Source organism: Miniopterus schreibersii (assembly GCF_964146895.1).
Source record: "Miniopterus schreibersii genome assembly, chromosome: 12".
NCBI classification, from domain to species: domain Eukaryota; kingdom Metazoa; phylum Chordata; class Mammalia; order Chiroptera; family Miniopteridae; genus Miniopterus; species Miniopterus schreibersii.
This window is the reverse complement of record NC_138112.1, coordinates 37703101-37714192: the sequence shown is the minus strand read 5'-3', so window position 1 is coordinate 37714192 and position 11092 is coordinate 37703101. Positions and strand designations below refer to the sequence as shown.

At 37.3% G+C, this 11092-nt stretch overlaps 1 protein-coding gene across 1 annotated transcript; it reads left to right on the top strand.

Annotated features, from left to right (window-relative positions):
* Positions 1-435: 435 nt before the first annotated feature.
* Positions 436-1380, top strand: OR52R1 (olfactory receptor family 52 subfamily R member 1; the record flags this gene model as incomplete). The annotated part of the gene is made up of 1 exon (XM_081153963.1): positions 436-1380. The coding sequence occupies one exon, from the start codon at positions 436-438 to the stop codon at positions 1378-1380; it is 945 nt and encodes a 314-aa protein (XP_081010089.1).
* Between the last annotated feature and the right edge of the window lie 9712 nt (positions 1381-11092).

The following is an 11092-nucleotide window of genomic DNA, read 5'->3' as shown; positions in this document are numbered from 1 at the left end:
CCCAGCTGGCCCCCTACCTTGAAAGTTGTCTAAGTGGCTTAAACAGAAGGATAAAGCGACCTAGAGGAAAAGTAAAAAAAAAAATCAGTTGTTAGTTCTAAAGAATAAAAGGGTGAGATTTACTATGACATTATTTGTCAAAATGATTTTACCTTAGCAGATTCTACTTTCAAGAAAACTATTGATTCTTATAGAAAATTACACTTACAGCTAGTATGTCCTGACCCCATTCTGAATGGCAGAAATATGAATAAAGAATCAAGAGTAGCATCACTTTATTTTGCAAAATATTATTCATTAAAGTAGTTGAAATTATTCCAGTTTATCATTACACCCTGTTGCCCTATTATTATTCAATCGCTTCTTCCAAAGGATTATAAATAATTTGACTTATTTTATTGTTATCACCTGTGGAGAACAGATAACCATCCTGTGATGTTGACTTCAGAAAACAGATCTTCTCATCCTGTGTCCTTTATCCTGCTCGGGATCCCAGGACTGGAGAATTTCCAATTTTGGATTGCCTTTCCATTTTGCACCATGTATGTTGTGGCTATAGTTGGCAATATCACTGTCATTCACATAATTCGAACTGACCACACCCTTCATGAGCCCATGTACCTCTTTCTGGCCATGCTGGCTGTCACGGACCTGGTCCTCTCCTCCTCCACCCAGCCTAAAATGCTGGCTATTCTCTGGTTCAGTGCTCACGAGATTGAATACCATGCCTGCCTCATCCAGGTGTTCTTCATCCATGCCTTCTCTTCTGTGGAGTCTGGGGTACTCATGGCTATGGCCTTCGACCGTTACGTGGCTATCTGCTTCCCACTTCATCACTCTAGCATCCTGACCCCATCTACAGTGGGTAAACTGGGGGCAGTTGTGATGATGAGAGGGCTGTTGTGGGTGAGCCCCTTCTGCTTTATGGTCTCCAGGATGCCCTTCTGCCCAAGCCAGGTCATTCCCCAGTCATACTGTGAGCACATGGCTGTGCTGAAGTTGGTGTGTGCTGATACCAGTGTAAATCGTGCATATGGACTCTTTGTGGCCTTCTCGGTGGTTGGCTTTGATATGATCATCATCAGCATATCCTATGTGATGATCTTGAGGACTGTGCTGGGGTTGCCCTCTAGTGAAGCCCAACTCAAGGCTTTTGGCACATGTGCATCTCATGTCTGTGTCATCTTGGCTTTTTATATCCCAGCTCTCTTTACTTTCCTCACCCACCGCTTCGGACATCATGTGCCCCTAGTGGTACACGTCTTGTTGGCTAATCTCTATCTACTCGTGCCTCCCATGCTCAACCCCATCATCTATGGAGTTAGAACCAAACAAATCAGGGATAGGGTTATTCAAGGATGTTGTGGAAAAGACCCCTGAGCCCAGGTGCACAGCATCACAACCACCCCAATTGCCGCACTAATCTGGGGGCATAAATGCAGCGAGTTTGCCAGGCCATCACATATAATCACTAAGTCATTTCTGTGACCAACTGACCCAGAGGTTGGCAGCCCTCCAGAAGGAAATGGAGACGATTTTCAGGATGCTCAAACAGGAGTTCTCTGGGAGATGCAGCTGATGATAAATGCTGAGTTGACCTGTGTTCATCATCACAAGAAAACAGTAAAAGGTATATTTACCTCAAAAATTAGTGAAGATTTGAAAATAATGTCATCTTCCACAGACCACTAAAGTGAAAATTATTTTTACATTGTTTGTAGAATGATAAGTTGATATACCTTGTTAAAAAGGAGTATAAAAATTTCCATCAAAACAGTTAAAATACATATATTTTCCTTATATTGAAATCTCTTTCTAGAAATAGAATTTTAGGGGGAAAAAGTACAAAGATGTGTATAAGTTTATTTATTAAAAAAACATTCAACTATTAATCTATAAGGAACTAGATGAAGCAATGAACAATTGAATATCATGTATCATTTAACTGCTATATTTGCAAAGAGTGTCCAAGGATGTGAAAAATCATCAAGGTATAATATTAAAGGGATAAAAAACAATTACCTATAAGGCTGATGCCAATTCTAAAAAGAAATACATATGCATAAAAAAAATTCAGGAAATAGATCAAAATGCTAATAGCTACTCAGAGTAATGACATTTGTGGTATTTTAATTATTTTTTGCAACTTTTATGTATTTTTAAAAATTATCCTCACTTGAAGAACTTTAATTTTAGTAGGAAGAAAAGTAATTGAAACAGCAAAAGTGTACAGAAGAGGTTAAGTGCCAAAGTCTAGGGGAGCGGAGTTGCCAATCTGTAAAGATGAGGGACTCTGGAATAGATTAAGTTTCAGACAAACTTGAAAATCGAGATGTAAAATTTTCAGAATGACAACTTCTTGAGACTGCTAACAATTAGGATTAGGTATTCTGAGTTGGTCTCTCTTTAAAAGATTGCTGATTTCCTGGTGACAATGGGTGTCAGAGTGAAGAAGTTTGGGAAAAGAATGAGGCAAGAGATTCTCTTCTGAAGATAACTATTTTATGGTTAAGAGTAGGGGGAAAAAGTCGCTGAAATTATAATATTTGATAATAGTTTATTTCCTTTCAAATTAAAATTTTAAGCTATTTTAGAAAGCTGTTATTTTATTTTTTCTTAATTTTCCAACTTTATTGAAGTATTCTTAACATGCAGAAAATTGCACATGTTTAATACACACATACATTTTGATGAGTTTGGGCATTTGCATAGACCCATAACACCAATCACCTCAAAAAGATTAAACATATTAGTTAATCTTCATTCACCATTCTCCTGTCAAAATCAATAGTAAAGAAGGTTCTAAAATGCAGGCTCTTACATTACTAAAACCAACCTCAGATAAAGGTGCTTTAAGAGGAATCAGCAACATGTTTGCTTCTCCCAAAAGAAACAACTATTGGAGCCTTAAAATGTCCCCAGAAAGTAATGGATATTCTGGGGATCATTTTCATAATTCCCAAATTTTAGAGTTGTAAGGGATCTTGATTCCCTTATCAGCAAAACAGCTAATGATTGTCAGTCTCCCTCTTTTTTCTTTTTAAAACTAGCTTTATTATTGTAAAACTTGTGATAATAAAAAGCAAAACTTTATGCACAATTTGATGAATTCTGACACATGTAAATGCCTGTTTAGCTTCCAGCCCAATTAAGATATGGAACATTTCCATCGCTTCATAAAGATTTCTCCTACCTCTTTGCAGTCAGTCACTTCCTTCCACCCCAAACAGTAGATGCTGATGATTTTTTCACTACAGATTAGTCGTCTCTCACTAGAACTTTATATAAATAAATAAATAAATAAATAAATAAATAAATAAATAAATAAATAAATAAATAAATAAATAATAGCTTTTTTTCTTTTTCTTTTTTTTTAGTGGAGTGTGGTGTTTTTTGTTCCATGTGCAATTTTTCAGATCCACCCATATGGTTACATGTATGAGTAGTTCATTTCCTATTCTTGCTGAGTAGTGTATTGTTTTTTTTCAACATACCACAGTTCAAATGTTGTTACATTTCTCCTTTGCTTCAGTCCTATTCTATCTTATTTCGAAACACATCAACCACTTATCTGTCTTAGAGCTCTGCTCTTAATCATCCCATTTTGCTCCACTGTTCTTTTCTAGGACATTCTATCTCCCTCTAATCATGCTTTAGGTCTAATACCGCCTTATGAGTGAGATGTTTCTTAATCTGTGTATCGCTCAACTAGATTCTGCCCCCTATAACTTTCTTTCAACACAAATGCTTTATTTCCTCCCTATTTTAGCACAATATGTAACTATTTAAATTACTTATTTATCATCTGTTCCTCTGACTTGAATATAAATGCCAAAAGGCACAGTGTACTTGCTCACTCTTCTAATCTCAAACCTAGCCCAAGGCAAAAAACACTAGTTACACGAACGAATGATTGAATCACTTTCACCTAATATCATTGTCCCAACAATTCCACTACTGACCACAAGATGGTACTTTCAGGTCTATTTTTACCTCATTTCTACAAAACTGGTTACCAGATTCTCAGTCCTAAGATCTCTTTTTATTATTTTCATGGAAGTTCTGAAGGATGTTGCTTGGTCAAATAAGATAAATTTGTTACGTAAATAACAATTTTTCTTCACTTGCTTCTTTTTTTAAACAAATATAAAAAGGTTGGAACATTTAAAATTTATATTCAATAAATAGCTATTGAACAATTATTCTGCACCAAACATTCTGTAAGAGGAAGGGAACAGAGTAGAGAACAAGAGAAAGCGACCATCAGAGCATCTGATGAGCATGAGACTACCAAAATAAGCACACCGAATACCTACAACTCCACCCCCAATATAAACAGTGCTAATCACTTAAGTTATGCAGCTCTACCATGATTAAAAGCAGGCTTAGGTATCATGAATCAGTGAACACAGATGACTGCCTTCATTACAACCTGAAGAACCAGTGGGTGAAAGGCATCAAATTTGTAAACTCAAGCTTGTCTGTAGTTATTTGCAAAAATGATCAAGTGAGCCCTTTGAATGAGGGACTAAATTTCCCATTTGCAAGAGGGGCAGAGTCTTCACTGTGCCTCTCATCTCTCAAGTAACTCTCATTTCTAATGTGGCACAGGGACTGAGGGAGGCCAGACAGAACTTAACAAAAGCCATCTCTGGCAGGTCAGCTTCTCCTGATTTTTAAACATTACTCAGAGCTGAGCCATGCTCCTAAGTCTCAGTTCTAGAGTAATTTCAAACGAGGAATGTTTCTCTTGTCTACTTTGCACATAACCAAACACAGTGTTATTAGTATTATGATATTTTATACTGAAATTCAACAAGCATTTCTTTCCCCATTTAATATGTACCAATACTGTGCTTGGTGCTGGGGTTCTGGAGATTAAAGGTTCATAGCTCATCCTAAAAAACCCTCCTGTATGTTCTCACAGCACCTGGTATAGTCTGCTGTCATCATACTCACTCCTTTATACACTAATGGTTTGACTGTGGGTTTTAGTGCTGATTCTCAGTCTGCTAATCCTGAAGTCACTGACTAACCTTGCTCTATCTTCTGAGCTTAGAACTCCCAGGGCCAGAGGAGTAGAGACAGAAAGGTGCAAGGAGATATGACACCTGAGTGTACATCACAGCCTTTACCCCATCGCTATCCCAGATAGACCTGGAGTTTCAGTCTCTGGGTTCTGATTCTCAGTTGTCTATCTTAGGTATGGACCATCATGGAGAAGATTTGGGATTCTCTAGTTTCTGGAAGCCCATCAAATACCAGCCCTGTTATTTCTTACAGGCCTTTGCATCACTGTAGGTGCATATGTACAGGTGCATATATTTTGTAGATGATGAAACAGAAATAAAATAACCTAATTCATATCCTTGGGCATATTTCTGAACCAGAATCTATAGTAGAGCCAAAAAGTGAAGAAAACAAACAAAAAACAGACCCATAGGTAAGGAGAAATCAGCTGCAGGTCTTAGAGAGGCTTATAAATAAAGGTTTGTGAGTTGTTTAACTCTGAGGAGACATTCACATGGCAATCCATATTAATGATGTCCCTGGAATTGTGCAAAACCTCACCCTAGGGGGAGATTTAAAAAGAAATGTGTGCCAATTTCTTTTTCCTAAATGTGTCAGCCCCATTTTAAACCTCATGTTTTAAAAGAGAATAGAGGCCAGTGGGGAGGGGATAGAGAGAAGATACCTCTCCAGCAGGTGTCCCATTTTAATCAGCTTCCAGAATGGAGTAGAAAGAGCCCAGTGGATGTTGTAAACCAGATCTGCAGCAACAGTTCTCTTACCACCAGAAACAACAGTAATATGTGCACAGTCACTGCAGCAGGAAGGTGTAGGCAAGACGTCAGTCAGGGAAGAGTTGTTAAGAGAAGAGTAAATGTTATTCTGGAAAAGAGAGAAGTCCAGCGTGTGGTGATACATACTCTGGACCAATTGGGGTGGTGACTTGAATTGCCAATGAAACTTATTTGTGAAGCTGGTGTTTTTGAATCCACATGGGAGAGGGAGTCATTCATTCATTCAGTAATTTTCAATAGTTACTCTTCTATGTGTCTTCTGTCTTACTAATCCTCAACAGACATGTTTTTTTATAGTCTTTCAACTAACACAGAATTTTTTTTAAGGTAGCCACCAAACCATTCATAGTGTTGCATGTCCAATACTTAGGCAGGAGACTGGAATAGAGTAAGTGCTTAAATATTTGTTACATGAGCAAATAAATGAATAATGGATACTATATTCTAAAAGGGTCTCAGGTAGAATTTTATAAAGCAAGTAAATAATTTTGGGGTTCTCAGGAACTCTCACTTTCACAAGGTACATAGTACATGAACCTAAACTGCATCATTGCGTTGCTGACTCACTGGCAATAGCAATGCTTTAAACAGCGGCCAAAGAAAAAACTAGCCCTGGGGCATCATACCATTTCCCAAGGTTCCTAGCAATTAAGCCCAATACATTCTTAGGTGTAGCAAAAGAGTGAAAGAAGCAGAATACAGAGTCAGGAGACCTGGAAGCTAGTCCCAGCTCAGGCCTGTCTTCAAGGTATGATTGAGGAAGTCTTTACTCTTCTTTGAGCCAGCTCTTTTGTTCACCATTTCCTCAGCTCTCAGAATAAAACCACAAGCACTGATTAGACCTGCCTACTTCCCAAGAAACAGAAAGTTTTTATGCCTACACAAGGAATCCCTCCATGGGCAGGGAGACTTGAGGGCAGGAAAGACATCAGAAAAGTTATCAGTGAGGAGGTAATGATTAATCTCTGTCTTAAATGGAGTGGCATTGATTGATAAGCTGGATAACACTGGGAAGGAAAGAAAAGGCTGAGGAATCAGCATTTGCAAAGACAATGAACCCTGAAAGATCCAAGAGGAACAGCTATGGAGAGAAGTGAGGCTGCCCAGCCAAATATAGGCTTGATTTTTCTTAAGAGCTTAAGTTTTAGCTTGCAGCACAGAGAGGCTCCACTGTGTGTTTGAGCCAAAGAATCCTGGGAAAATTCAGAGTGGGGACTTGTCCTGTTGAGACTCAGAGAGAAACTAGGCTCCAAGGGGAAAAAAATTAAACCCTGACATGTAGGGCTAGCCCTAGATCAAAGAGGCAAATCATGGAAATATCCTTTCTCCCCCGATTTTCTTAATTTTTCCAATTTATTTTAATTAAATGTATATAAAATAAAGTGTTGAAATACACATTCAAGCATAATAAAAAAGTGATTTCTTTCTTTAAACACAGTTGACCTTGATGTGGAAAAAAAGGGTAAGGGTTAATGTAGCATTTACTGTGACCCATTTCTATTTGGAGATTTAATGTTTGAAATGTTTATTCTTTATTCTATAAATTTGGGCTGTGATTTATAAACATTGCCATCAGGAGAAACTGGATATAGTCCAATTATTTTAGGTTAAATTTAAGAAAAATATCTGTACTTATTAACATGTGATAAGTGGTATTCTATTCAGGCAATTTTCTGACCACCAAGATCTCATAATTCCCAGCCTTTTGGAAATAATTTCACTGAGGCAGAAGGGCAACCAGGAGAGCATGGAGCAAAGGGGTTCACTCACAGCACACTTTGTGTTAGCACAGCTGTTCCCAGCTTGACTGCCAACTACTGGAACAAAATGCTAATGGTGGGATGGAAAAAAGATGGACACATCTAATACCCAGATGACATGTGACCACCCTCACTGACACAAGAGAAAGTATGGATGAAGCAGAGCTGGCATAGCAGAGGCAGTTGTAGTAGTTGATTTTATGGGTTTGGAACCAATGCAATGGATATCTCAGGTTAGGTGGAAGTAAGAGGATTTCCACCATGAAAGCTGGCAGGGCCAGGAAGAAATACATAGTTCACAGGAGTAGTCATGCAGGCCATGTCAAAGGGGGGCTGTTTCTCACAACCACAGCACAGCCAATGCAGAACAGGAAACAGATCTAGAATTGGGAATCCTCCCACCTTGGAAATATACAAGGAGGTGGGGTCGCTAGCACCCAATGGTGGCATCAGAGGATAACTACTATTGGAGGAGGAACATAGCATATGCACTCTATTCTAAATCCAAGGATTTTAATAGAGTTAAAACTTAGCTATTAGCTTCTTCCAGAAATACCTATTTTAAGACCTCATTTGAAGATAGGTCTTAACAGAGTTAATCAAGTTTAAATGATGCCATTAGGGTGAGCCTAATATGACTGAAATCTTTTTAAAACGGGGCGTCAGAGGGTGGGATTTGGACGCAGAGACAAGCACACAGGGAGAACATGTGAACACAAAGGCAGAGACTGAAGTTATGAATTTACCTGAGGCTGGGGGAGGGAAGAACACTTCCTAACTTATTTTGTGAGGCCACAAAGCCTTCAAAGTGTCTTGCAAAACAAGAAAAATTAAAATCAAATTTATCATTAACATAGAAGCAAAATTCTCAAACAAATATTATCAAAAATAGCCCAGTAAGAATATTTAACAATCATTCAATGTATTTTACCACATTAATAGAACAAAGAGATTCTTCAGTAAACTTTTTTAAAAAGTTTAATTTCAATTGATATTCATATTAACTTAATAAACTGGATTGGAAACTTACTCATCAAAATCATGGTTAATGTTGAAATGCTGAAAATATTCCTTCTGAGTTTGGGCACAGGATGGTGATACCTACCATTACCACTTCTGCTTAACTTTGTATCAGCAACCTTAACAAGTATAATGAGGCAAAAAAAAGTAAAAGCTGCAGCACTGTAAAGAAGAGAAAATAAAATAAATCATTCACAGATGATATGATTGTTCATTTACATAATCAAAAAGAGCAAACAGGCACAGTATTAGATAAAATTATATGAATCAGTGATTACTAGTAATTGGTATTGTTAAGCAACATAACTGAATACAAATAGTGTTCCTATAAATCAACAATTTAGATAATAAAGTTCTAACATCATATTATATAAAATAGCATCAGAAATCATACAACTTAGAATAAATCAAATGCAATATGTAAAAGTTGTTAATATAAAAAAATTATTAACCATTGGTTGTAGAAATTAAAGAAGATATATAAACACTGGGATTTCTCATGTTCGTGAATTACAAGCTTCTATATTTTAAATAGATTAGTTCTTCCACAAATGATCCATCCCAATCAACATCTTAGAAGGTTTTCCTGGGGAAGTTATTCCAAAATTTATATAGAAAGGTGAAGAATCTAGAATTGCCAAAGCGCTTTTACACCAGAATAAAATTGAAGGGCTTATACTACCAGGCACCAAAGCACAATATAAAGGTAGCAAAGTATCAGTGCAAGGAGAGAGCAACAAATAGGACACAATGGAAAATCTGGAAACAAGCCCACATCGAGTTATTTTACATATACCAAAGTGATTTCACAGAGCAATGGCAAAAATATGTTTACTTCAATAACTGATGCCAGATCTATTGGATAACCATATGGGAATGAAAGGCATGAAGAAGTGATAGGAGGTAAAGAAACACAACAGTAGAAAACAGACAAAATATTTGGAAAGGTCAGGCTTTGGGCAGTAACCACTGAAACAATTAACCTTCTGTTGTTGAAATAAGTTATAGTCAGTGTTCATCTCTGTTTTTATCACCATACTCTCTAATTGTCATTTATATTGTATTTCTTTTAGAAAATTAAACTAACTTTCCTTACAAAAAACCTGAAAGGCATTGCCTAAAAGGAGATATTCAAACAACATAAAATATATCAAAAGCTGTTCCCCTTGATCAATCATAAAGAAAATGAAAATTACAACCCCAATGAGGTTCCAAGAAATGCCCACAAAGAAAAAAAAAAGTGAAACTTTTCATTCTTTCATACGGACTAATAAAATTTTACACAACAATTTTCTCATACTTCATTTTTGTTAGTGAAGTATCGTTTCAGACACTTGATAGGGGTTGCAGTAGAGTTATGGTGTTTGAATTTAACCCCTCACACTTTCTGGTGTTAAGAGTTCTCAAACAAGAAAGCATAGGAATAATAGCCAAATGGAAATTAAAGAAAAATAGCTAAACGAGAAACCTATCACTGGTATTATTGCTTTCTAGGCAAGCCCAAGACTTTCTGTGCCAATGTGGGGCTTCTTTGTAAAAGAGAAACATAACGTTTGGGTGTTGGTCTTTCCCTCTAGTATGAATGTAGAATTGTAAGGCCTATAAAGTAATCTGCATCCATACTCAACTGCCCACATTGACAAGGATGGACAAGTTCTCCCAAGAATCTAGGCCTTTCCATCTGTTACCACAGGAAAACAGCAAGTACCAGAGTAAGAACACATGAGAACTCATGACTCACACACAGTGATGCCAGCCACTAGCTAAATGGGGCCCCATTAATATATCAGGAGCTGACCATTTCTTAGGAAAAAGCCAATGAATGGCTGGATGAAGATGGATTCAGGAGTGATTATATCATCCTCCCTAAGGATCAATGCAGTAATAAAGAAACAGGGGCTTGGAGACTGGTTTGTACATTTCTTCACTCTTTATTGTTACCATAATTATTTCAGAAAAGATTTTTTTGCTTTCCTGTCTTCCCAGCCTACTGATAGTTAAGAAACAATAGCATGCATCTCTTTACTCCCCAGTGACAGAGTAATATTTAAACATCCACTTATAAGGATGATTTGGTTTATTTGCATTTAAGGATCCCCTGGACCATTTGTCACTTGAGTTAGTTGCTAAAACCCTTCTGAGATTACACAGCATCATCCTGTATTAAAAGATGGGGAGAGAGAAATTTTTCAGTTTTCCTCCCTGTGACCCCAGGGAGATTCAAATTTTGCCAATGGTCCCACAGCTCAATCCCACTTTACTATAAAATCCATGGCTCCAGAACTGGAACATGTTCTCTCTCCACCAGTGAAGACAGAAAAGGCTCCTCTTTCCATATAAAGCTGGTAAGAAGGTAGAGACAGGTGTTCACTGTGTTAACTTTGTGCTTTGATGTGAGTTTCAAATCTTCATGTGAGTTTCTAGAAAAGTCAGATAATGTTATGGTCACCCCTGTCCTCACGAATCCATATAACACACAGACTTCTGAACCTTACTAGATTATAGTTA